Source organism: Cetorhinus maximus, chromosome 5, assembly GCF_964194155.1.
Source record: "Cetorhinus maximus chromosome 5, sCetMax3.hap1.1, whole genome shotgun sequence".
Classification (NCBI taxonomy): domain Eukaryota; kingdom Metazoa; phylum Chordata; class Chondrichthyes; order Lamniformes; family Cetorhinidae; genus Cetorhinus; species Cetorhinus maximus.
The window spans coordinates 160,236,349-160,264,347 of NC_135883.1; the positions used below are offsets into that span (position 1 = coordinate 160,236,349).

Genomic DNA, 27,999 nt, shown 5'->3' on the forward strand with positions numbered 1-27,999 from the left:
CAGGATGCTGAGACTCTTCCTAACTGTGTTTGTCCTCTTCTGGCATCAACTTGCTGCACTTGATGAAGTGAATAACTTCTGTCATCAAAAGCACTGCATTGAGCCCACAGAAGTCATTCAACACAAGGTAAGTATTGTTCAGAGTTTACTGCATTCTGTCATGGTTGTACCAGGGGAAATTATTCAATGCCTGTTTTTGGGGTAAATAACCTGTGGTGGACCGACAGCGCACACCCCAACCCTGAAACATGAGGCTGGACTGAAATTGGTCCTTGGGTCTCAGTAACATTTTATACATGAGCTGCTGTCGGCTGATTGGTCTCCACTGCCAGCTTGTGTAGTGAGAATATCAGGGTTTCCGTCTCCAGCAGCGGGTCTAAAGTGGGGTTGGTGTGGAAACAGACAGGTTAGAGGGACAATGCGAAGGACTGTAGAGTCGGGACACATTCCTGTTACTCCTGTATTCACTGAATTTAACCCAATTTCTGAAATTTATAACAGATTTAAGATCACTATGTTATATCTGTAAGAAGCTCTTTCTGTCCATTAGCCAATTCCCTATTCATGTTAATGGCTCACAACATCCGGGGAGTGACAATCACCTTCGGATTTCCACTCTGCTCCTTTTCACTCACCCAGGTGTGGGGGAGGGTCAGGATGTCAGGAAGGGTAGGGAGTAGTGAGGGTAGGTGGGGGTATTCGGCGGGGGGGAATGGGGTGTCATGTGGTAGTCGGGGGTACAGCTGGGGTAGATGGGTCGGTGTGGGGGTATTCTTGGGCATTGTTTGGGCAATAGTCGGGGGGTGGGGAGCACTCGGAGTGTTTTGGGTTAGTCAGGGATTGGAGGAGGGCTGGGAGTGTCCAGTGGTGGGGGCTAGTCAGGATGTGGGGGTTAGTCGGGGCTGTTGTGGGGTAGTCAGGGAGTGGGAGGGTCAGGGGAGGGTAAGGGGGTATGGGGAGTAGCATGGGTGGGGTCAGGTGGCTGTGTTGCCCGGAGAGGATCTGGGTTTTGGGTGGTGGGGTTGGGGTGAAGTCAGGAGTTGGGGGTAGTCGAGGTGGTGGGGTAGTTTGGGGTACAGGATAGTGAGGTATGGGGGGTTTGAATGGTAATTGGGGTGTAGGGGGTAGATAGGGGTGGGGGGTAAATTGTGGCAGTCATTGGAGAGATGGAGGTAGTTGGGGGTGGGGGTGGTGGTTGGGGGTAGTGAGGTTAGTCAGTGGTGATAATTGGTGGGGTGGGGATAGACATGGGAAGGGAGGGTTAGTCAGGTGGGTGACTAGATAGGGGTTGGGGATGGGGGTAGCTGGGGTGCTGGGGGTGTTCAGGTGATATTCGGGGTGACTGGGGTACAGTCAGGGGGGAGTCCTCGGGGAAGGAAGATGGGAGACATGTCAGAAGCGCCAATTTGGAAGGTGGCATCAACAGAACAGATGCGACGGAGGCGAAGGAACTGAGAGAATGGGATGGAGCCCTCACAGGAAGCAGGGTGTGAGGAGCTGTAGTCGAAGTAGCTGTGGGAGTGGGTGGGCTTGTACTAAATATTGGTGGACAGTCTATCACCAGGAGCGGAGACAGAGGTCAAGGAAGGGAAGGGAAGTGTCAGAGATGCATCATGTGAAGGTGATAGAGGGGTGGAAATAGAAAGCAAAATTGATAAATTTTTCCAGGTCCAGACGTTAGCATGAAGCAGCCCCAATACAGTCATCGGTGTACCGAGAAAAGAATTCTGGGAGGGGTCCTCATGATGCCACCTTCCAAAGTGGCACTTCTGACATGCCTTCTATCCTCCTTAACCAAGGGTTACCCCACCCCCATTGTGAGTGATAGGACCTCAACTGCGTCCGACCTGTTTCCTGTGGCTCTGCCCTCACACCTTTCCCTCCCTCCTAGAACCATGATAGGGACCCTTTGTCCTCATCTTTCACCCACCAGCCACCACATTCAAAGGATCATCCTCTGCCATTTCTGTCAACTCCAGCATGATGCCACCGCCAAACACATCTTCTCCTCACCCCTCGCCATCAGCATTCTGTTGGGTCCATTCCCTCAGTGACACCCTGGCCCACTTCTCCATCACCCCCAACACCCCATCCCCTAGCCATAGCATCTTCTCATGCAATCGCAGAAGGTGCAACACCTGCCCCTTTCCCTCCTCCCTCCTCACTGTCCAAATGTCCAAACACTCTTTTCTGGTGAAGCAGCACTTCACTTGCACCTCCTTCAATTTGGTCCACTCCATTCGCTGCTCCCAATGCGGTCTCTTCTCCACTGGGGAGACCAAAGGCCGACTGGGTGACTGCTTTGCGGAACACCTTCGGTCTGTCTGCAAGCATGACCCAGACCTTCCTGTCGCTTGCCATTTCAATACCCCACCCTGCTCTCAGGCCCACATATTCGTCCTTGGCCTACTGCAATGTTCCAGTGAAGCCCAACACAATCTGGAGTAACAGCAGCTCATCTTCCAATTAGGCACTTTACAGCCTTCCGGACTGAATATTGAGTTTAACAACTTCAAACCAAGAAATCTCTCCTCCATTTTTACCCCTTTTTTAATCCATTTTAAAAACTGTATTTATATTTCAAAAGTTTATTATTCATTTATTCATTGTTTTACCCCTTCTTTATTAAAGAAAATCTGCCTGGCTACAGACCAACGCAAAGTGGTTGACTCTGAACTGCCCCGAAAGCAATAAATGCTGGCCTAGCCAGCGACACCCACATCCCATGAACGAATAAATAAAAGTGCATCTACAGAGTGGAAAGTGTCCCTAGGTAGCAGTAACCACAGTTTGATTGAATTTTACACTCAGTTTGAAAGGGAGAAGAGTGGGCCTAAGACCAATATTTTAACTTAAATAAGGGCAACTACATGGGCATGAAAGCTGAGCAAGCTGAAGTGAACTGGGATACTCGACTATGGGCTAAATCAATAGAGAAGAGTGGCTGACATTTGAAGGGGTATTTGAAAGGGGCATTTGAAGGCCTTTATCTACAGTGCGTGTCAGCTGTGGCTCAGTTCATAGCACCCTCGCCTTTGAATCAGAGGGTTGTGGATTCATGTCCCACTCCCGGAAACTGTGATTGTACTCGAAAGAGTTGCAATCTGTGACTGTTGATAACTCGAAAGAGTTTACTCCTTCAAAGAGCTCCAAAAAATTGGTTAAACATGATTTCCTTTCCTCAAAACCATGCTGACTCTTTCCCACTTACCTTGATTTTCTCTAAGTGCCCAGATATAACCTCCTTAATGATCAATTCTAACACCTTCCCCATGACAAGTGTCAAGCTAATTTCCTTAATTAACTATCTACAGCTGCACCCCAGTGGATAGCTGCTCTCTCACTGTTCAGGTCCCTGGATGAGATTTAGAATGTTAAATGTTAAAATCAAACGATATTAGACATTTAGAAAGAGACTTAATGTTCCCTCAACTCACCAAACTCTCAGCGCTCTGTTGAAGTCGCACTCCAGTGCAAGGTCACCCTTATAATTGTTGTCAGTTTTTTTTGCTTTTGGAGATTCTTCTTTATTAATTACATTTTTCCACTTAATATGCCTGGTTCTGTCACAGCTCAAAAGCGATTTAAAAAAATACTATTTGCACATTTATTTAGTAGAAATAAAATGCAACATCACATTGAACCTGTGGATAGGTTGTAAATTCAGTGCTCAACACAACTTGTACGACAGCTTCTGGGGGCAGGGGAATCAATCCAGTTCTTGAGTGATGGCCGTACTGGATGTTTGTGCCATGTATCATTCTACTCTGAAACATTCAGAACAACGATTCTCTCTACATTATTTCTGAGCTGCTGGACAAACAGGTGCAATCGACTAACTGAGTGAAGACTTGGGCCTCAATTTTGCCCTCGTTGGGCGGGCATGGCGGGCAGGCCCAGGAGTGTCCATGAAACCGATCGCTACACGCGATCAAGCCCCGACTGTGATTTCACGCAGGTGGCCTAATTAAGACCCGTCCAGCATGAAACGCGGCTCTGCACTGGTCAGGAAGGGCCGAGCGGGGGCGGGGTCCTGTCGGCTGCTGGGTCCAATGGTGACCCGGAAACCTGTTTAAAAACAGCCCAGGCAGCCCCTGGAAGGCTAGCTATGGAAGGATGTCTGTTCTGTGGTGTCAGTATGGAAGTTATGAAGTTGAGTGTGGCTGGACACAGCAGGCGGGAGGGCAGGTCGGGTGGGAAATCGGCCGGCAGCTTTTCCGATGAGCGCCTCACCATCCTGCTGGAGGAGGTGACTCCCAGGATAGACACCCTTGTCCCCAGAGATCGGAGGGGGAGGCCACCGCACTTCACAAAGAGGGCATGGGAGGAGGTGGTAGCCCGCGTGAGCAGCCATGATGTGGTGCAGCGCACACGGGTGCAGTGCCACAAGCTCTTCAATGGCCTGAAGCGCTCAGGAAGGGTGGGTACCATGTTGGCTTGGGTCAGTGTGCCGTTGTTTTAAGGGATGCCCTTCCCCCCTGGGCCACAGCGGTGCTAGAGCCTGAGTGCCAATTGTCAATGATGCCAGAACTGGCCAAGGGGGTGAGCCCTAGCTGCTTGGACTGAGTGCCTTGCGGCTGGAGAGCCATGACTCGGATGTGCCCTGCAAGGGGTTCCTCAGCTGGTGTTGGCCAGGCTGCATTAGAGCTGCAGGTAGAGAGTGGACTGATCAATGCTCCTTTGTCCGTTCAAGAGAAGACAATCCATTACCAAGCAGAGAGGTCACGTACAGGAGGAGGGCCGTCCAACCTGCTGCTGCCCTCCCGGTTCGAGCAGGACACCCTTGAGCTGGAGAGCCAGCACGCACCCGTGCAACCGGGCATGGAGAGGCGAGGGTGCCAGATGAAGGTAAGAGCTCAGTGCACAGAGGTGACACTCTCGGATTGTGCAGCCATTCTAGTGCAGTCTCCTCATTGATGGGAGTCTCGAACCTGGTGTCCCCATTGATCATTGGAAGACAATGGCACCATGATGCAGATCTCTGGTGTCTCACCAGGGTGCCTGGCATGCACAGTGACAGAGTGATGACTTTAACTAATGAAATGTCCTTCTTTTCCTTTTTAGGTTCGCCAGCTGACGTCCGATCTGTAGACCCCGAAGGGCCTCCCCCTAACGGCAGAAAACCTCCGGGCATCACTGTCACCTGCATCACACCCGCTCTCTGAAGCAGGCACCAGTGCAGATACCAGCACGTTGGTGGGCATTAGTTCAGTGGTTAGTAATTCGGTGCACTTTGTTGAAGGCACTTCACACTCGCTTGAGGTGCATGCAGAGGCAGAGAGTGCCCAGGGTGCCGGCAGTCGGAGGATTGCCGGGGGCCAGGACAATGCTCAGTCAAAGGCTGAAAATGAGCCTCTGCAATCATCCATTAGGCAGCAGATGCTGGATGTTCAGTGAGATGTACGAGAGCATCGAGCGAAGATCATTGAGGATATGCGCACCATGCTCTCCGCGATGGAGGAGTCCATTTGGAGCGTGAGCACTGCATTGACCATCATGGGCGAGCGCACTGCCCCCTCCATTGAGACAGTGGTGTCTCTCATCGAGAGGCAGCTGAGGGACAGAATGAGGGTTTCCTGGGGTTGCGCTCGGACCTGCAAGCCCTCACACAGGAACTGACCTCAGGTGGTAAGTGTCAGTGTGGGAGAAGGATGAGGCACCCAGTATCCCATCCAGGCGCATGTCCATTAATGTTGTGCAGGGAGGTCCACAGAGACCTTACATTGGAGCACGAGCTGCCAGCCATCTCTGTGAACCCCTCTCAGGGCGGTCAAGGTGACAGCAGCAGCTTCTCCGCCCCTCCACCAGTGACCATGGCACCAGGTGAGGCTGTGGCGATTGGAGGGGTGCCAGCTGTGGCACTGGCTGCTCCATCCCAGGCAGGGCCAGCACGGGATCCACTGGCCTGAGGACAACCGACAAGGTCATCAAGCCCAACAGGGCAGCAGGGTCAGCAGGCTGTCTCCGATACCAGTGCCAGTGAGGGGGGAGCACCGAGAGTGAGCACTCACAAGTGTAAGTTAAAGGCAGCATGAGCACAAGAGGGACAGGTCATGGGTGATTTTATGTTCATTTATGTTTAGTTAATGTATACTGGTCTGGGACTTAAGACCAGAGGGTTTGATGTAAGTAGCCTGCACTTGTCAAAATGATATAAATCTGGTTTTGTCATCATGGCCTTAGAATCTTCACCTATTTAATTCATTGGTGTGGGGAACGCCAGGATGTAATTCTGGACGTAGGTGGCTGAGAACTTTATTGCTGGGTGTTCTTTGTGTTGAAATGAAAGGGTCCTTTCAGACATCTGGGTTGGAGGAGGCAGCCCTGGCATGAATTTGAAGCTGATCTTTGGTAGCCTCGCTGAAGGAGCGTTGGATCAAGGCATCCCTACTGTCTCTGCCTTCCTGGAGGTTACCGAGGTCAGGCTCCACACCCACAGCATTCTCCTCTCTGTGCTCATCTTCCAACTCACCATTGGACCCATCATCTGTGGCTTATGCAGCTGCATCAAGATCCCTTTCCTTCAGTGTGTCCCCCCCTTGCTAGTGCCAAACCACAGTCCCCATTAGCAGAGTAAAGGAAGGCTGTCTGATACCTGGAAAGGTCCACATGGTTTGAACGCTCCTGGCAGACAGCAATGAGTCCTGAAATGAGGCCAGGAAATGCTAAGAATGAGGCCCTGAACAGAAATGATGCTGCCAAATACCAATAAACAACCAGCTGCAAACTATCTCCAAAACTCCTCACTACCCACACTGGCAATGCTGCTGACCCTTTTTATCCCACCCTTAGATGAGGTTTGAGGAAATGTCAGCTGGCCACCTGCCTGTTTTGCCCGTGCAATGAGCAGAAAATCGGTTGGGCAATGAAAAACCTCAGACAATTGCATTGTTCAGGGCCTTGAGTTGCTTGTTAACTAATGGTGGGCACCGCTCTGGCACCCGCACGCACCCACCGGGTGAATAATCGCGAGAGTGCACGGTGACGTAGGGAGGCTCGCCCAGGAGGGAAACATTCTGCCCTTGGAGTTTGCTGAGAGGGGAGTTTTAAGTGTTAATTTTGTTCTTAAATTTTGCTCTGAGAATCGAATCTAGTCGGTAATTAGCAGTAACTGGAAAGTGCTGTGTAAGCAGGCTAAGTTCTTTCTTGCAGTTTAGACAGGGTAAACTCACTCTCGGCTGTAGGAGCTGAGTAGTTAATTCGCTAACTGCTTCAATCTGGTTACTGTTGCCCCTGTTCAGTTTACTATAAATTCAGGGTTCTTTCATGCAGCTGACAAATTGAGTGAAGACTTGGATAATGGTTGGAGGAAGGAGTTGTTCATTTCCTCTTTCTACCATTCTCAGCCCATAGAAATTGGTTCTTGCCCTACTACAGGGAGAGGAGCGAGCTGTTTGGTGAGTATCTGGTAAGTGGGTAAGTTCTATTCTATTGCTAACTTTTAAAATAATACATAATTTGTTGGTAAAGTTGATCAAATAAGTAAGAAAGCCATATTAAACAAGTGATTAATGTAATTATTTAAAACATCTTAAGGATGCAGTATGTGGGAGCTCCTGGATAACATTGTGATCCACGACACACGTCTGAGGTGAGTGTTTGCGCCTTGAGGAAATTCCGCTCAGAGTCATTGATCTGGAGGCTGAGCTGCAGACTTTGCGACACATCAGGGAGGGGGAAATTTACCTGGATGCATTATACCCAGGAGGCAGTCACACCACTTCGGATAGGGTCTTGTGTTTTGGTCAGTGGCCAGGGATAGGAGGGTATGACTGTGAGGCAGGCAAGCGGACCCAGAGGGCAGCAATGTGAATCTCTGCAATCGTCCAATAGGATTTCAGTTCTCTCAATTTGTTTGGATGAGAGTGGAGGCTTCAGGTGGATGAGCAAACTGACCATGGCACCGTGGTACAGGGAGCCATTCAAGTGGGGGAGCAAAAAGGAATGTAGTGCTAGTAGGGACAGTATAGTGAGGGGGATTGACACTGTTCTCTGTAGCAAAGAGTGAGAGTCCAGACAGCTTTGTTGCCTGCCTGGTACCAGGGTTCGGGACATCTGCTCAGGGCTAGAGATAAACTTGCAATGGGAGGGGGAGGATCCAGTGCTCATGGTCCATGTAGATACCAACAACTTAGGCATTCAAAGCAAAGCAGATGAACTGATAGCACAAATCGAAATAAGTAAGTACAATCAGATAGCCATTACAGAGACATGGCTACGGGATGTCAAAGAATGGCAACTGAATGTTGAAGGGTATGTGACATTTAGGAAGGACAGGAAGGTAGGAAAAGGTGGATGGCTGGCTCTGTTAAATAATGATGGTGTTAACACTTTAGAGAGGGATGACCTAAGTTCAGGAAACCAGGATGTAGTAGTAGTTTAGGTTAAGATGAGGAATGTTAAAGGCAAGAAGTCACTAGTGGATGTGGTGTACAGTGCCTCTTAATTGTAACTACACATTCGGACAGAGCATAAAAGAAGAGGTAATGGGGACTTGTCAGGAAGGTACAGTAATGGGGGCTTGTCAGAAAGGTACAGCAATAATCATGGGGGATTTTAATCTGCATAAAGACTGGAAAAATCAGATGGGCCAAGGTAGCGTAGATGAGAGTTGATAGAATGTTTTCAGGGTAGTTTGTTAGAACCGTGCATTCTGGAGCCAACCAGAGAGCAGGCGATACTAGACCTGATATTGAGAAACAAGATTGGATTAATTGATAATCTCCTAGTGAAGGCACCCCGGGTAGCAGCGATCATAATATGATTGACATTTACATTCATTGTGAGGGAGAAACGAGTGCGAACAAGATGAGTATTTCAATCTAAAATAACGGCAATTCTGGGGGCATGAAAGCAAAGGTAGCTAAAGTGAACTGGCAAATGAGGTTATGGGATAGGTCAATAGAAGTTCAGTCGCAGACATTTAAATGGATATTTCAGAAACACAGAATATATACATTCCAATGAGAGAAAATTCCAAGGGGAGGGCCCACCATCTGTCGTAAACTAAAACAGTATCAAACTTAAAGAAAAAGCATATAAGTATGCAAAGATGGGTGGCAGGTCAGGAGATTGGAAAGAATATAAAGAACATCAAAGTATCACAAAAAGTTTAAGGAGGGAAAATTAGAGTATGAGAGCAAACTTGCTCATAATATGAAGACAGATAGTAAGAGCTTCTTTCGATATTTAAGTAAGAAAAGGGTTAACAAAGTGAGCATTGGTCCGTTCAAGAGTGTGTCTGGGGAATTGATGATGGCAAGTTGGGTAATTTCGGATGAATTAAACAGATATTTTGCTTTGGTCTTCACTGTAGAGGACACAAGTGACATTCCAAAAATGGCTGTTTATCAGGAAATGGAAGGGAGAGAGGAACCCGGAAAAATTACCATCACCAGGGAAGTGGGATTGAGCAAATTGTTGGGGCTGTGGGCTGACCAATCCTCAGGTCTGGATGGACCTCATCCTGAGGCCTTGAAAGAAGTGGCTTATGAGATAGTTTATGCCTTCATTTTAATTTTCCAAAATTCCCTAGATTCGGGAAGGTTCCAGTAGATTGGAAAATAACAAATATAACTCCTTTATGCAAAGAGGGAGGGAAACAGAAAGCAGGGAACTTTTGGCCAGTTAGCCTAACATCTGTTAGAGGAACATGAGAAGTTATTAGGAAAGATATAATAGCAGCACACTTAGAAAAATTCAAGGCAATCGGGCAGAGTCAACATGGATTTGTAAAAGGGAAATCATATTTAACCAATTTATTGGTGTTGTTTGAAGGAGTCACATGTGCTGTGGATAAAGAGTAAATGTACTGTACTTATATTTTCAGAAGGCATTTGATAAAGTACCATGACAAAAGTATTGGAGAAAATAAAAGCTCCTGATGTAGGGGATAACATATTGGCATGGCTAGAAGAAGCTAACAGGAAGCAGAGAGTTGGCATAAATGAATCTTTTACTGGTTAGCAGGGCGTGACAAGTGGTGTGCCACAGGGATCACTGCTGGGGCTCAACTTTTTACAAATGATGTAAATGACTTGGATGAAGAGGCCGAAGGAATGATTGATAAATTTGGTGGTGGCACAAAGATAGGCAGGAAAGTCAATTGTGAAGAGGATGTAAGGAGGCTACGCAGTGACATGGATAGGTTAAGTGGGTGGGCAAGGATCTGGCAAATGGAGTATAGTGTGGGAAAAAGTGAAATCATTCACTTGGTTGGAATACTTTTATCTAAATGGTGAGAGATTGCAGGGTTCTGAGATTCCGAGGGATTTGGGTGTTCTAGCACATGAATCATTAAAGTTTAGTTTGCAGGTAGAGCAGGTAATTAGGAAACATAAACGAATGTTATCATTTATTGTGAGGGGAGTTGATAACATAAGTAGGGAGGTTATGATTCAGTTGTACAGGGCATTGGTGAGACCACATCTGGAGTACTGTGTACAATATTGGTCTCCTTGTATAAAAAAAAATGTAAATGCGTTACAAGCAGTTCAGAGAACATTTACTAGACTAATGGCAGGAATGGGCAGCTTGTCTTATGAGGAAAGGCTGGGCAGGCTAGGATTGTATCCACTGGGATTTACATGAGTAAGAAGCAAATTTATTGGAACCTTTAAGATCCTGAGGGGTCCAGACAGGGTTTATGTGGAGAGGATGTTTCCTCTTGTGGAGAATCTGGAATTGGGGCCAGTATTTAAAAATAAGGAGTCACTCACTTAAGACGCAGATGAGGAGAATTATTTGTCTGAGGGTTGTGTGTCTTTGGAACTGTCTTCCTAAGGAAGTGGTGGAAGCAAAGTCTTTGAATATTTTAAAGGCAGAACTAGATAGATTCTTGATTGACATGGGGGTGAAAGGTTATTAGGGGTGGGCAGGAATGTGCAGCTGAAGTTACATACAGATCAGCCGTGATCTTATTGAATGATGGGACAGTTTTGAGGGGCCGAGTGGCCTACTGCTCTTCCTAATTCATAAGCTCGTATGTTCATATGTCTGACTGACAAATCCTTGGATAGTTTCATTAGCATAAAATGGGCAGGTGTCATTTAAGGTTTGCTGTGATTTGGTGCCAGAGAAGTCAGAATGGTAAGGTTGTATTAGTTACAGAGTTGAATTGCTTTGTAAATGTAGTAATTTTTTTTGTAGCCACTTTCCTGACACCAGTTGATTTCTCTGTGATTAATTGTCCTTAGAGAATCAGCATTGGACCTCCAATATCACTATTGCTCCAGTTCTCTGCCTACTGCATGCTGGTGTAATGAAAGAAAGACAAAAGCTGCATTTACACAGCACCTTGCACAATGTCTCAAATCTCCTTATTGACAATTAAATGCTTTTTCATTGTAGTCACTGTGATGATTTAGGGAATGTTATTAAATGGCAGAGCAGGCTCAACAGGCCAAATGGCTCACTCCCACTGCTAACAGTATGTTTGTGTGCCATTCTGGACAGATCAGATGAGCTAGTCTAGATGACCTTTGTCATCCATAATTATCTTGCATTCAGAGTATTGAATAATTGCTGGAAATCTGTTTTTTTTTTGCTAATGGTTCTTTACTGTTAGCAAGTTTTGTGGGGTGAAATTACAAGGACACAAGTAGACAACGAGCTCATCATGAATCATTAACTTGTTTTATGCTCTACATAATTCTCAAGGTTCTTTTCCATTTTGTCTGCTCACCTATTAGCTCACTCTATCCTGGTGCTTTTATGACTTCCTTGAGGCATTGAAATATTGTGATAAAGTTGTGTTGCATACCAGATATTAAAAATAAAGAGTGATAAGAAACAGCAATCAGAAGAGTCTTCAGACTTGATGATCAAGAAACCCAATACAAATGTGAACCATTCAGTCTTTGTCCCCTGGCCTCTTAAAAGTTGTGTTACAAAGAGACACATTAGGGCACCAATGCTTATCACTGACGGTGAAGACTTATGTTGTTCAATCATTTCACTTTATTCCTCAGGAGTTATTTGACATTTCTAGCCTGTGAGATCACTGGTAAAGTAGAATCCAGTTACACTTCTTGTGGGCAGTAATTATATTGAATAATATCATGCACCCAAGTCAGGATAAAGTCTTCTACATCTTCTATGGAATGGGGAAGATCTTGTACACTTTATCTGGGTTGCAAGTTTTGAATCTTTCCCCTAAATATTAATTTACTGTCACTGCTTCCATAGGACCCAAAGTGCAGAATAAGTTAATGAGGTCTGAAGCACTGAACAAAATCAGCGTTATCGTCCGCAGTGTTATAAATAACTAATGGGATACATTACAGGAAAATTTGTACTATCTGGTCTGTTTAATGCTCGTGGTGGGATCACCTTTCAGCTGCGCACAAACTAACAATGCATTGTATCATTGTAGCTCTTAATATTATTGACCCATGCTGCATAAATACCAGTCGATGTTGGCATCTGGTTGCAAATATGAGTTATCATTTTCCTTGGAACTTTCTGTAACTGTTTGGTGAATGTTGAATGGGGATAAATGACCTGCATGATTGAGTGGGGAGAGTGTCGTTGGAGGGGAAGAACGTGTGTTGTAGATGGGGGTGGGATTAAGGGGCCCAAAGACAGGAGGAGAAATAGTGCTCATGGCTTCTCTCCCTGACCCTGAGAACACTCAGATGGAAGTGACTCAGTGTAGAAGGCTGTCAATAACATTCTCTTTTTTTATTGAATACCCAAGGGGAGGAGCAAGGCCAATGGTGCAGGACAACGCCAAAGTTGAAAGACTAAATGAGAAAGGAAAATGAACCAGGAAGTGTTAATGCCAAGAATTCCATCAAACCTTCTAACTCTCTTTCAATCCCAGCCATCCAGGACATGAATGCCGCTACCGCACCTGGGAACCAGGATGTCCTATCAACACTGGTGCTTTACAGGGGTAGTTCAGTTGTGTCATATGATAATACATTCTGCTTTTTTTGTTTTAGAATTATGAAGAGAGAAAATACCAACCTTTCCATTGGATTTACACAACGGTTGCTGGAATGGATATGAATCATGCAATAGAGACCGGCCTGAAAAAACTTTTCAGTTATTCACATTTCTCTAATGCTGCAGGTACATCAAATGTTCCATGAAGGTAACAACAGACTAGAAAACAACCCTTCAATCTTTGATATCTCATGTTTAAAACTTTGGCCGGGATTTTCCGTGCCCGCTGGTATCAGGCGTGTTTGGTGGCGTGACCGGACAATGTGGCGCGATTGGTTTCACAACCGCATGAAACCCGTTTGCGATTGTCCGCTCAGCCCACCCATGGCGGGCCGTGTTCCCTGCCATTGGACATCGGGAACCTCATTGTGATAGATCAGCAGATGTTTATAAGCCCAGCCGGCCGGCATCATCCTCCCCCGCTGGATCGTCCGCCCATGTTGGCTGGAAAGTGTTTGACAACAGCACATGTAGTGGGAGTGGGATTCCAAACTCATGTTCCTACTCCAGCAGTGGCTGCTGAATTTTCCTAGTATAATAAAGGCTCCATATGCCAGGCATGAATCCCACTATTGGAGTCGACATGTACCCTTGTGGAAGCTGATACATTGCATCTCTCTCAGGTTACTGGATGCTGCTGGAATGCTGGGTCCAGACTGAGGCTCAGTGGCAGGAAATTCTGTCTTGTTACAGATAAATCGTGTTTGACTAGCTTCATTCAGTTATTTAATGGTTAAAGGTGGATGAGGTTACAGTTGATATTATGTATACACACTTTCAAAAGATGTTTGACAAATTACTATATAATAGACTGTTAGCAAATTAAAGCCCATGGGATTAAAGGGTTTGGCAGCGTAGATACAGAATTGGTTAACAGACAGAACACAGAGAGTAGTGGTGGACAGTTGTTTTTCAGACTGGAAGGAAGTATACAGTGGTGTTCTCCAGGGGTCAGGGGCTATTACACTTTTGGAATTGAGGACTATTACACTTTAATAAATATTAATGATTTGGAATTGGGTATGCAAGGCAGAATACCAACATTTGCAAATGGTAACAATTTTGGGAAATGCAGAAAAAAATATGGAGGATTCTAACAGGACATCCAATAGGAACATAGGAGCAGGAATAGGGGAGGAATTTGGCACTTTGAGCCTGCTCCACCATTCAATAAGATCATGGCTGATCTGGTTGTGGTCTCAGCTCCACTTTCCTGTCTGCCCCTCCATAACCCTTGACTAACAGAAATCTTCTGACCCTGCCTTAAATCAATTCAAAGATCCAGCCTCCACGACTTTCTGGGGAAGAGAATTCCACACACCAACGATCCTTTGGGAGGAAAGGTTTCTCCTCATCTCTGCCTTCAAAGGGAGACCCCTTATTTTTAAACTGTATCCCCCAGTTTTAGTCACCCCAAAACAGGAAACATTCTCTGGGTTTCCACCTATCATGTCCCCTCAGGATTTTGTATGTTTCAATAAGATCACCTCTCATTCTTCAATGACAACTCATTTCTGGAATGAAGGAGATCAGTGAACCTTCTCTGAACTGCTTCCGAAAAATTATATATATTTTTTTTTAAATAAGAAGACCAAAGCTGCCCAGTACTCCAGATATGGTCTCACCAAGGCCTAGTACAGCTGTAGTAAAACGTTCTGACTTTTATATTCCATTCCTCTTGCAATAAACACCAACATTCCATTTGCCTTCCTAATCACTTGCTGTACCTGCACACTAACCTTATGTGTTTCCTGTATGTTCACATTTACCCATGTTACCCTCAATCTGCCAAACTTTTCCCACTCACTTAATCTGTCTATTTCTCTTTGCAGACGTACAACCTCCTCTAGACTACTTACTTTCCTACATACCTTGGTGTCATTGGCAAATTTAGTTACTATACATTTGTTTTCTTTTTCATTTACAGGATGTGGGCATTGCCAGCAATGCCCGCATTTATTGTACATCCCTAATTGCCTTTGAGAAGGTGGTGATGAGCTGCCTTTTTGAACTGCTACAGTCCCTGTGGTGTAGGTACACCCACAGTGCTGTTAGGGAGGGAGTTCCCACATTTTGTCCCAGACACAGTGAAGGAACTGGGTTTGCATTTACTTCAAGCAAGTCATTGATATAGATTGTAAACAGTTGAGGCCCCAGCACTGAAACCTCTGGCACTCCACTAGTTGCAGCTTGCCAACCTGATAAAGACCCATTTTTCCCTACCCTCTGCTTCCTGTTAGCCATCCAATCTATTATCCATGCTAATATATTACCCCTACAGCATGTGCTTTTATATTGTGTAGTGACATTTGATGTGGTACCTTATCAAATGCTTTTTGCAAATCCAAGTACACCAGATCCACAGGTTCCCCTTTATCCACCTTGAATGTCACTTCGTCAAAAAATTCAAACAGATTCATTAAAAACAATTTCCCTTTCACAAAGCCATGTTGGCACTGTTAGGAATTAGTTTAAACATTTTAATTTTTTTTGATGACTGATCGAAAATTCATCCCGCCCGTGGATGAGGTTTTGCAAGAAACCCAAAGGCCACTTTGCCTTTTCGCCTGCCCGCCCGCTAACTGAGGTTGGATGGACAGCAAAAGCTTTCATTTAATTAGATCTTCAATGGCCTTAATAGGCCTGTTAAATGTCGGCGGACGCACTTCCGACTACCACACCCACCCTGTGACCGAAATAGTGAGGACGATCGCCCAACATCATCACGCGTCATTTTACCCTCGGTCAGGTTGGGTGTGCGGCCACCCGACGGGAGGAAAATTCTGCCCTGAGGAATTTTACAAGATTATAACCAATGCATCTGTTATCTGTGCCAACACTTCTTTTCAGACCTCTGGATGTAGGCCATCCGGTCCTGGGGACTCCTCAACCTTCAGGTCTTGTTTCAGCTGCAGCTGATGTTGATGCTCAGCAAACCAGATCTCAGATTGAAACCCGCCTAAGCTGATCATAATTTATTATTAATTCATTCTTTGCTGGTTCTTAAAATCTGTCCAATCCTCTGACCTACAGCTAATCATTGCAGATTTGTATAGTTTTTCTTTCAATGTAAAACTATCCTTTAAATATCTTGTTAAGAATTTGTCAGTGCAACTTTACTGTACTACATTTTAACCTAGTTTCCCAGTTCACCTTAGCTAACTCTGATTTCATACTCTCATAGTTACATTTATTTAGCTTTAAAACACCAGTCATGGACCCACACTTCTCCACTTCAAATTGAACATGAAATTCTACAATGTGATCACTGTTCCTATTCACTTCTCCTGTGTCACAGATCTTGCCTGTTCCCCGGTTGGCTCTAGAATCTACTCCTCTAAGAAAGTGTCCCAAAAACTCCTGGTTCCAGGCTACCTTTGCCAATCTGATTTCCCCAATCTACATGTAGATTAAAGTCACCCATGATTATTGCAGTACCTTTCTTAAATAACCCATTTATTTCTTCCTGTATGCTCTATCATACAGATCTTTTTCATTGGTGCCTATATGGCTCAGAACCATTGGGTCATCACCCTCCCACTGCAAGTTCTCCAGCCCAGGCAGGCAACACAGCCATCTGGATTCATGCTCTCAACTGCAGAGAACTGTATCTATCCCCCTGACGATCCTGTATCCTATCACTTCCACATTCCTCTCTGCTCACCCACTTGAATGACATCCTTCACCAAGGTGCCATGGTCAGTCTGCTCATACAACTTGTAGTCCTCCTGCTCATCCACACAGTTTGCAAGCCTCTTGTACCTGTTGGAAATCTCCACTGGGAAACTCTACTATGCACCTTCCTCTAGTTTCTGTTTCCTGTCACTCAGACAATTTTCTATCCATGTTGCTATTGTCCCTTTTATTCCAGAAGCTAAAGCTTTGCTCAGCAGTCTGGTGTGTGACACTCTGTCAAATGCCTTTTGGAAGCCTATGTACACAACACCAAAACCATTATCTTCATCAACACTTTCTGTTACTTCATCGAAAAACTCAAGTAAGTTAGTTAAACACAATTAGTGCTTAACAAATCTGTGCTAGCTTTCCTTCATTAACCCCACTTGCATTAACCCACTGCTATGGGCCAGACTGCTGGCTGTTCACTCTTCCCCATCAGGGTTCTCAGCAGTGGCCAGTGACATCATTGACCCTGGCACCAAAGAGGCAATATAACATCCAAATTCATGTCTGCATTCACAGAAACACGTATCTTTCCCCTAACTATTGAATTTCCTATTACTATTGCTCTTCCCGTCTTCTTCATGTGCCCCTGTACAGCTGAGCTGCTGGTGGTGCTATGGACTTGACTGTACTCCCCAGTTAAACCATCACTTTCATCAATATTCAGAACTGAATACTGGTTGGAGAGTGGGGTGCACTCAGGGGTCTCCTGCCTCTTTTATTTCTTGATTGCCTGGTGGTCACCCATTCCCTCTCTCCCTGCATACTCTGAAGCTGTGGGATGACCACATCTATAAACATGCTATCACAAAGCTCTCTAACTTACAGATGTACCATAGTGATAACAGCTGATGCTTAAGCTCTGAAACCTGGAGCTCGAGCTGCTGCAACTGATGACAATTCCTGCACAAGCATCCTGGAGTTCCTACATAGCGCAGGATGTGCATTCAAGAGGTCAGATCTGCCCTGCCATTCCTCTATCTATTAGATAAGAAAACCTACAACCACTAATAAAACTTACTACTTAAAAAAATAAAGACTCACCAGCTACTCAATTCCCATCTGCTGTTGTCATTTAAACATGAGGAAAGTGACCAAATGTTTTATTTAAACCTCACTGCCTTTCGTAATTTTTTTTTATTGCAGTTATTAATTTCCCAGCTGCTTAAACTATCTCCTTAACTTTGGAGATAGGGAAACAAGCTACAGCACTCGCCAGGCAATCAATTCATAATTTCCAGTGATGTGATATTTTGATTTATTTTTTCTCACATTTTATTTCAAACTCCAGCATGCCCAGCTCCACTGCTCCTGACCAGACTCTCCACGAGAAATGGAATGGAATATAAAAGTAGTGATGTTTTTCATGGGGCTGAATTTTACCCCTGTCAGAGGGGAAGTTGAATGGTGGGGGCGCACAGCTGCGTTTCCGGTCGGCACCCGCGAACGGGAGCGCGCCACCATTTTATGTGTGCAGGCTATTTAAGGCCCCCCCCAGCATGACGTCGGCACGGCAGCGCTATGCGCTCCCTGTACAGGCTGAGGAGGGAACCCCAAAATCGAGAGTGCGCTCTTTCCCGCTTATTGCTGCCTCAGGGAGATCGGCTGTAAATGTCAAAAAGATAAAAATAGAAACATAAAGTTTCCCTAACATGACCCCTCATGTGACAATGTCACATGAATTGGGACATGTCCATAATTTTCAGAAAAACTTTATTAATACATTTAAAAGGTACATGAAACCTCATCCCGCCCGTGGATGAGGCTTCATGCTTTTTAACCCTGTCAGAGGGGAAGTTAAATGGCGGGTGCGCAAAGCTGCGCTTCTGGTCAGTGCCCCCGAACAAGAGCATGCCACCATTTTACGTGTGCAGGCCAATTGAGGCCCACCCAGCATGACATCAGCATGGAAGCGCTATGCGCTCCCTGTCCGAGCAGGGAGGGGAAATCCCAAAATCGTGAGTGTGCTCTTTCACGCACAAAAGAGCGCACTCATCTCCCTGAGGCTAAGTGCTGCCTCAGGGAGATCAACTGTAAATGTCAAAAAGATAAAAGAAAAATAAAATTACCCTGACATGTCCGCATGTGACAATGTCACATGTATTGGGACGTGTCCATAATTTTCAGAAAAACTTTATTAAAATATTTTAAAAGCTACATGAAACCTCATCCCACCCATGGATGAGGTTTTGTGCTTTTTCCAATTCGCGCCAGGGCTCCTGGTCTGCCCGCCAACATGAAGGTTGGAAGGGCAGGTTCTTTAATTATTTAATAGCCTCTGTCAAAGGCCTCAACTGGCCATTGACAGGCCAGTGGTCGTGCAGTTGATTTCTTTGCGCCCTCGTCTTCCTGAAAATTTAAATGGGGTGCAGCGAAGTCGGGAGTTCCCCCCGATGTCACCGCATGTCATTCTACCCGTGTGTGTGGGCCCCGCCCCCGCTTGCCGACGTGTAAAATCCTGTCCATATAGTTTTACAGAGCTTTAGTGAGATCACATCTCGAATACAGTGCACAGTTTTGTTTTCCTTATTTAAGAAATGATATCATTGCATTAGAAGTCGTTCAAAGAAGGTTCAGACAACTGATTCCTGGGATGAGGGTTTATCTTATGAGGAAAGGTGGGACAGGTTGGGACTGTGTCCATTTAAGTTTAGACTGAGGTGATTTTATTGAAACATATAAGAACCTGAGGAAGCTTGGCAGGGTGGATATTGAGAGGATATTTCCCCTTGTTGGAGAGACCAGAACGAGGGGACACTGTTTAAAATTAATGTGTCTCCCATTTAAGAGAGAGATGAGGAGAAGTTTTTTCTCTCAGAGGGCCGTGAGTCTATGGAACCCTCTTCCCCTGAGACCGGTAGATGCAGGTGATTAAATATTTCTAAGGCAGAAATAGACAAATTCTTTACTAACAAGGGAGTCGAAGTGTGCAGGGAGTAGGAAGGAAAGTGGAGTTGAGGCCAAAATCAGATCAGCCATGATCTTACTGAATGGTGGAGCAGGCTCGAGCAGCCAAATGATTTACTCCATCTCCTAATTTGTATGTATGAATGTAAGTAAGATAAGGCTATTTCTTTGCTAAACACGTCCCTTCAGTCTTCAAGCCTCTTGTCACCTGTCATTTTAATTTTCCATCTTGCTTCCATGCTGATCTTGCTGTCCACAGTCTCCTGCCATGTTCCAATGACTCTCATCAGTACCTTTGCCTCCATTTCCTTTCCTTTCTCTTTGCTGGTTTCCTTTTCTCTCTCTTGTTTTGCTCTTTTTGTTTTCAGGCGGTAGCTGTTCAGATTCTATCAATCACACCTCCTCCAGACACATCTTTTGTTTCTTTACACAAGGAAGGAGATCAAGGCTTTGGAGAGGGTGCAGAAGAGATTTACTAGAATGATAGGAGTGTGGATGGGTCTCAGTTACATGGAGAGACTGGAGAGGTCGGAGGTCATTTCCTTAGAGCAGAGAAATTTGCCAGGAGATTTGAGAGATCCAAGGTGTGCAGAACCAGGAATGGATTTGATAGAGTAAATAAGGAGAAACTGTTTCCATTGGCAGAGCAGTCGATAACTGGAGGACATAGAATTAAGATAATTGGCAACAGAACCAGATGCAACATTTATTTAAACAATGAGTCGCTGTGATCTGGAGAGCACTGCCTCAACTGGTGGTGAAGCAAATTCAACAGTAAAATTCAAAAGACAATTGTTGAGATAATGGGAAACATTTTTGTCTGTCTGTGGGAAGAGAGGAGGTCAGGGTGATTAGTGGGATAAGTCCACCAAACAACACAGGAGCAGCCTTCCTCTAGGCTGTTCCATTCTGTGTCTATAATTCAATGCCCACATCAGCGTTTTCCACATCTCAGTTTATTCATCTCAGCTTTCACCTTCCAAGCCCATGACCACTCCCATCTAGAAGGACACGAGCAGCAGATAGATGGGAATGCCACCAACTGGAAGTTCCCCTCCAAGCCACTCACCATCCTGACTTGGAAATATATCGCCATTCCTTCAAAGTTGCTGGGTCAAAATCTTGGAACTACCTTCCCAATAGCACTGTGGGTGTACCTACACCACATGAACTGCAGCGGTTCAAGGCAACTTGCCACCATCTTCTCAAGGGCAATTAGGGATGGGTAGTAAATGCTGGCCCAGCTAGTGAAGGTCACATCCTGTGAATGAATAAAAGAAAAGCAAAGTCACCCTGTCCCCTCACCCGTAATTTCTGATTCACCATGGGCAATTCTGTAACAATATGTTTCTTTGTCTACAGGTACAGTTGTTCCCATCTCTGCACCTTGGGGAGTTATTGGACAGTTAGCAAATGGCAAAATACAGCAGGCATTCAGAGTATCTATTGTAATAGTTCCTGAAGTCATCAGTCCACCGGAACCAACGGATAAAACGATCAAATTAAAAAAAGAACCTCCTAGTTCGTACTATGCCAGGTAACTTTAGTTACTGATATATTGTGTTTGACATTTCTTTACGTCAGCTCTTGTGTCAACATCACTCAACCTGGAGTCGGACTGTGATTATTGGGCTCATCCGGGTACAGGCGAACATTGGTCAATATTAATTGTATAATGGAGTGATTCATATCTCACAATCTGCAGTTCCTTCTTCTGAGAACACAGCGAGACCTCCCCATTCAAATTAGTCAGGTTCATTTGGAGTTGGGTCCTGTTTTTCCGACATTCTCACACCACCGCGTTGTGCATTTTTGATAGACCACTTTCACATCTTTTAATCAGTGCCTCAGCCAAAATAAAACATCAGCTCATTGAGATGTTTGATGTTCTTTCTACTGTAATTAGTTCAAATGTCTCTTTATCTGCTCTTTCTGTGCGTAGTCATAATTTACATAGTTCCAATGTTACTGGTCCCCCTCCCATACCCTTTGGAGGGGTCATTTTCCTCAAAGGTGTCTGGACGATGAATGTTGGCGTGATTTGCTGACCTCAGAGAGGATCAAGCTTGGCCCAGTCCATTCCTCACTCAACATTCACTAACTCACACTATCAGTGAGGGTCACTACACAGAATGCTCTCCAATGTGGACATTGTCCTACTGGTGTAATGAACTGTGATGCTATTTAGTCATCTGTAGAGTTTGCACATTGAGCTTTCTCAGTGAGCAAATGTGATCACAGAGATTGCTGTTTAGGAAAATTACTGTCCAGTTTTCAATCTGTTTAAATTCTTGACAGAAATCAGCGAGTTGGGGCCTGTGAATTCCCAACAAGTCACCCCTGTGAACAACAATTCACTCCAGGAACACACGATTAGGGATTCTGTCCTCATATTTTAAACAATCAAAAAGTGGAAGTGCTCCCTTCAAAGAGCAGAAGTTGGGGTGGGAGGAGTTTCCGTGTTATCAGCTGGTGTGGGTCATCCTTTATATGGGCTGGCAGTCTGTGGTAGCTGTAGAGAGCAGGAAATTCAGCAGGCAATTGGTGCACAGCCAGATCATACAAACATACAAATTAGGAGCAGGAGTAGGCCATCAGATCCTGGAGCCTCCTCTGCCATTCACGAGGATCATGGCTGATCTTATTGCGGCCTCAATTTCACTTTCCTGCCAACCATCTGTACATTTCACTCCCTTAATCGTCAAGAATCTATCTCCCTCGACATTAAAACTATTGAATGATCCTCTTTTGCTATCTGTGGAAGACAGTTCCACTGAGTCAAGGCCTTCAGAGAGAAAAAAATAATTCTCCTCATCTCCATCTTAAATAGGAGAGCTCTTATTTTTAAACTTTGGCCCCAGGTTCAGGTCTCTCCAACAAGGCGAAAAATCCTCTCAGCATCCACTCTGTCATGTCTCTCCAGCATCTTTCATTTCTCAATAAGATCACCTCATTCTTCTAAACTCCAATTGGCCCAACATGCCCAACCTTTCCTCATAAGATAACTTGTCCCAGGAATCAGTAGAGTGAACCTTCTCTGAACTGCTTCGAAGGCAATTATGTCCCTTCCTAAATAAGGAGACCAAAACTGTCCACAGTACTCCAGATGTGGTCTCACCAATGCTCTGTAGAACTGTAGCAAAGATCCCTAATTTTATATTCCAGTCACCTTGCAATAATGATAACATTTCCCCTCCTAATCACTTGCTGTATCTGCATACTAACTTCTTGTGATTCATCTACCCAGACACCCAGATCCCTCTGTACCTCAGAGTTCTGCAATCTCTGTCCAGTTAAACAATCTGCTGCTTTTCTATTCTTCCTGCCAAAGTGGACAAGAGGAATTACATTGACTATTTTCCAATCTGATGGGACCCATCCAGAATCTAGGGAATTTTAGAAAACTAAAACCAATGCATCTACTATCTCAGCAGCCATTTCTTCTAAGACTCTAGGATGAAGTCCACATGGCCTGGGGACTTGTCAGCCTTTAATTCCAATAATTTCCTCAGTACTCTTTCCCTGGTGATTGTAATTGTTTGAAGTTGCTCCCTACCTTTCACCTCTTGATTATTCCTGGGATGTTACTTTTTCCTCTATAGTTAAGACAGATGCAAAATAACATCTGTTAAATTCACCTGCCTGGTCCTCATTTTCCATTATTAATTCCAGACTCACTCTCTAGAAGACAAATGCTCACTTTAGTTATTCTATTCCCTTTTTGAATACTTGTCGAAACCCTTACTATATATTTTTATATTCCCAGCAAACTTTCTCTCATATTTTAATTTGCCCTCCTTATTATTCTTTTGGTCATTATTTGTTTTTTTTTATATATGCAAATTTTAATTTTCTGATCTTCATGGAATTCTGTGTTCTTTCTTTCAATTTGATGCTACCTTTAAATTCCTTAGTTAGCCACGGATGGTGTGTTCCTCCCAGAGAATTTCTCTTTCTCACTGGAATGTATCTTTGCTGAGGGTTATGGAATATCTCCAGAAATATCTGCCACTGCATCCCTACAGACCTATCTCTAAACCTATTTCCCCAGTTCACTTTAGCCCGCTCTGTTGTCATGCCCTCATAGTTGCCCTTATTTAAGTTTAAAACATTAGTCTTAGACCCACTGGCCCATAACTTCCAATCTCCGGGGCATTGTATCTGTAAGATGCCCTTGGATCTCCCCATGCAAGGACTGTATGGGAATTCCCCAGGAAGTTGAAAATTCCCTTTGGCAATTACCCTGCACTGGGAACCATTCCTTACTCCACTTTAAATCGGAGACTTCAGAAGGTTCCAAACTAGTTACCCAGGAAAAATTAGAAGAATTGAAACCACATCTAAATCCTGGATAACGATCGTACTGTCCACCTCCGCCTGAGCACCCAGGGGCCTCTTCCAACACCCACACCCATCCCCCAACTAGCCCCTCAAAGTTCTGACTACCTCCCAATCCCCCCCCCAAACTACTACCTCACTCTCTGACCACCAGCCACCTTCCCATTCCCTGAATTCCCCCCTGAACCTAAGACCACAACCCACTCCCAAACCCCTGACAACCCCCTCCAGCACCCTGACGACTATCCCGACCCACCAACTAAACCCTAGCCTCCACAATTACCATTCCGACCTGCCAGCAACCTCCCACCACACCCACTACTACACCCCTGACCTCCCGAATATCCCCCACCCCACCAACTACCCACCCAACACTCTCTACTCCCCTCCTCATCCCATGACCAAACCCCAACCCCCTCAACTCTCCTCCCATTCCCCCACCAACCCCAGGCCCATTCTACCACCACAATGCCTCACCACTGACCACTCGACAACTCCCTATTCTACCCACTTGCATTGCACAATTACCTTCCCCCTGGCTTCTCAAAGTGGCTGGGTATTTTAAACTTAGCTGCTTTATGGCAGCTAGTGCCATAAACAAGGGTGTGGCCTCCTCTCACCTGACTCTGCTGCCCTTGACTGAAGGCCTGGGGAACTCGCTGCGATGCATATTTCTCACCCGGCCCGAGGCGGAAGCTCGTCTGAGGAAGGTACCCACATGGACCAGAACCACTGGATCCTCCACCTCCCACTGCAAGTTCCCCCCCAGCCCTGATCAGGTGTCCCGAACCCTGGCACGAGGAAGCAATCCAACCTTCTGGGTTTCACTCTCAGCTGCAGGAAACTGTGCCTATCCCCCTGACTATTCTGTCCCCTACACCCACTACATTCCTATTCACTCCCCCTATTTGACTGGCTTCCTGTACGATGGTGCCATGGTCAGTTCGCTCAGCCATGCTGCAGTCCCCACTTTCATCCCTACAAACTGCAGGAACTCAAATCTGTTGAACAACTGCAAGGGCTGAGGCTCCTCCACTTCTACCTTCTCGATCCCTTATCTGCCTCACTCACAGCGACATCCTCCTGCCCCTGACCACTGACCAAATCAGCTGACCCTATCCTAAGGGGTGTGATCAGATCCTTGAATGAAGAGTCAAAGTAACTTTCCCCCTCCCTGATGCCTCGTAGTGTCTGCAGCTCGGCCTCCAGCTCAAAGACTCTGAGCCGAAGCTCCTCGAGTCTCTGGCACTTACTGCAGACATGTTTGCCCTGGATCACACACGTGTCCACGAGCTACGCATTCTGCAGTCGCAACACGTAGATCTCACGAGAATTCCCACAAGGGGCATTCTCTCAATTTCTTGAAAGTACAAAACTTCTTCGAAAACTGGGAATAAACTTGTGATTCCTTCAGGAAACTTTTTTTAAAAATTGCTGTTCCAAGATTCACATTTGCAAATCAGATGTTGTAGAAGGAAAGATGTGACTGGGGTTTTTTTCCAAAGGTGGTGCTAAAGTATTTAAATAGAGTAGAGGTACGGATTATAGACTTATAAGGCGCTATTTCAATGGAGGCGATGGGGATCTCAGCTAAATAGTCAGTGAGGGCCCTGCGTCACCTCCTTTAGGGAGGGCCTGCTGCATTAAGTGCCTTTCAGGCGGCCAATGATAGGCCTTCCCTGGGACCAAGGACCCCATGGGGCAAAGGCCTCACTCTCCAAAAGCTGCTGGCCAATCAGAGGCCAGCAGCTCTCAGCGCGTGTCAGCATCAAGAAGGTGTAGTGGCTGCTGTTGGCTCTGTTCCTGAGAGGCCTCGGATTAGTGCTGGATCCCAGGATAACAGGTGACCGATGGCAGGAAGAGGATCGCAGCAAAGGGGGTCACGGGGTAGGGGTGAGGTGTGTAGGAGAAAAAGGCAGCATGGAGGCTTCCTGCAGCTCTGCTCACCTTCCTGATGCCAGTCCCTCGACAACAAGGTGCTCCCTCCCACGGAAAGCAACCCGAGTAGTGATAGGCCCTACTGCCTCTGGGTTAATGCCTTTGGCTGTGGTAAGAGGCTCTTAGGTTGACATGAATTGTCCACTTAAGTGCCTCCATTGATGGTGGGTTGGGAAGGTTTGGGATGGCCGCCCACGAGCGTCCCCGCACTGGATTTAACCTTGGTGGAGGCAGCAGGGCAGCAGGGTGCCCGCCTGCCACCCTCACATACAATTAAATGCCCTGTACATGACCAAACTTGCCTGAATAGAGCATATTAAATTTGGCCTATAAAAACATGACTGCACATAAGGAGGCTATTCAGCCCTTTGAGACCATGCTGGCTATATAGAGCAATCCAATCAGTGCCATACCCTCCCTTTTACCCTGTGACCCTGCAATTTTATTCCCCTCAAATGCCCATCCAATTTCCATTCTGAAATCATTCATCATCTCTGCTTCCTCCGCCCTAATTAACAGTGAGTTCCAGATCATTACCACACACTGCATAAAAAGGTTTTTCCTCAGATACCCCCTGAATCTCTTGCCCAAAGTCTTCTATCTGTCTCCCTAGTTCTTGTACCATCAGCTCATGAGAACAGCTTTTCCTTTTCTACCTCATCAACCCAGTCAGGATCTTGTACAGCTCTATCCAATCACCCCTAAAACTCTTTTACCCCATGGAGAACAACCCCAGCTTCTCCAACCCAACCCTGTACTAAAATCCCCCACCCGGGGAACCATTCGAGTAAGTCTCCTCTGCATCTCCTCAAGGAGCCTCACATCCCTTCTAAAGTGTGATGACCATCACTGGATGCAATACTCTAGTTGTTGCCTCTCCAGAGCTTAATAAAGGTTCAGCATCACTTCCTTGCTTTTGTATTCAACACCTCTATCCATGAAACCCAAGTTCCTATGTAGTTTGCGAAACATTTTCTCAATATGTGTTTTCACCTTCAAAGATCCATGCACCCCAAGGTCCCCCTGTCCCTGCACACTCTTTATAATTGTTCCATGCCGTCTCTATTACCTCTCTCTATACCTTGTGCAAAATTCATCAGCTCACTTTGTTTTTGTTTCATTCATGGAGTGTGGGTGCTGCTGGCTAGGCCTGCATTTATTGCCCATTCCTAATTACCCTTGAGAAAGTGATGGTGAGCTGCCTTCTTGAACCGCTGCACTCTATGTGGTGTAGGTACACCCACAGTGCTGTTTGGGAGGGAGTTCCAGGATTTTGACCCAGCTATAGTGAAGAAACTGCCTTATATTTCCACGTCAGAATGGTGAGTGGCTTGGAGGGGAACTTCCAGGTGTTGGTGTTCCCAGGTATCTGCTGCCCTTGTCCTTCTAGTTGGTGGTGGTTGTGGATTTGGACTGTCCAAGGAGTCTTGGTGAGTTCCTGCAGTGCATCTTGTGGATGGTACATACTGCTGCCACTGTGTGTCAGTGGTGGAGGGAGTGAAATTTTGTGGATGTGGTGTCAATTAAGTGGGCTGCTTTGTCCAGTATGATGTCAAACATCTTGATTGTTGTAGGAGCTGTTCTCATGCAGGCAGGTGGAGAGTGTTCCATCACACTCCTGATGTGGGCCTTGTAGATGGTGGACAGGCTTTGAGGAGTCAGGAGGTGAGTTACTCATTGCAGGATTTCTAACCTCTGACCTGCTCTTGTAGCCACCATATTTATATGGCCAATCCAGTACTGTTTCAGGTCAAAAGTGACCGCTACAATGCAAATAGTGGGGGATTCAGTGATGGTAATGCCATTGAATGTCATTTCTCTGTATTAAATCCAATCTGGCAATTGTCTGCCCATTCAGCTAGCTTATCTATTATGTTACAACAGCTGTGGATGAACTGAATGGTGGAGGGTCCTCAGTGGGCTGAATGACCAACTCCTGTTCCTATTGTCCTCACAATCGACTTGGATCTCGGACAGGATTTGTCAGGAGGAATAAAAATGAAAATTATATATTCTTAATTCTGTTGCAGGACTTTTGACAAGAAAGTTGATGAGCAACAATATGAAGAACTCGTGAATAAACTCCAGCAGGACTTGCAACAAGACAATCGGCAATTTGATCCAAGATTTATTATTGCTTTCTATAACACACGTGGGCTCATGCAAATAGGTTTCAGAAAGAAATAA

General features: G+C 45.6%; 1 protein-coding gene across 1 annotated transcript; it reads left to right on the forward strand.

Annotated features, from left to right (window-relative positions):
- Positions 1 to 4: 4 nt before the first annotated feature.
- LOC144680400 (heme-binding protein 2-like) lies at positions 5 to 27,999 on the forward strand. The gene is made up of 4 exons (XM_078541370.1): positions 5 to 127; positions 12,945 to 13,074; positions 20,899 to 21,073; positions 27,843 to 27,999. Exons 1-4 carry the CDS (start codon positions 5 to 7, stop codon positions 27,997 to 27,999), a joined length of 585 nt encoding a protein of 194 aa, XP_078397496.1.

Coding starts and splice junctions, on each gene's coding strand:
- LOC144680400 (XM_078541370.1), top strand. CDS start 5: ATGCTGAGACTCTTCCTAACTGTGTTTGTCCTCTTCTGGCATCAACTT. Junction 128..12,944: donor CAGAAGTCATTCAACACAAG/GTAAGTATTGTT, acceptor TTTTTGTTTTAG/AATTATGAAGAGAGAAAATA. Junction 21,074..27,842: donor CCTAGTTCGTACTATGCCAG/GTAACTTTAGTT, acceptor ATTCTGTTGCAG/GACTTTTGACAAGAAAGTTG.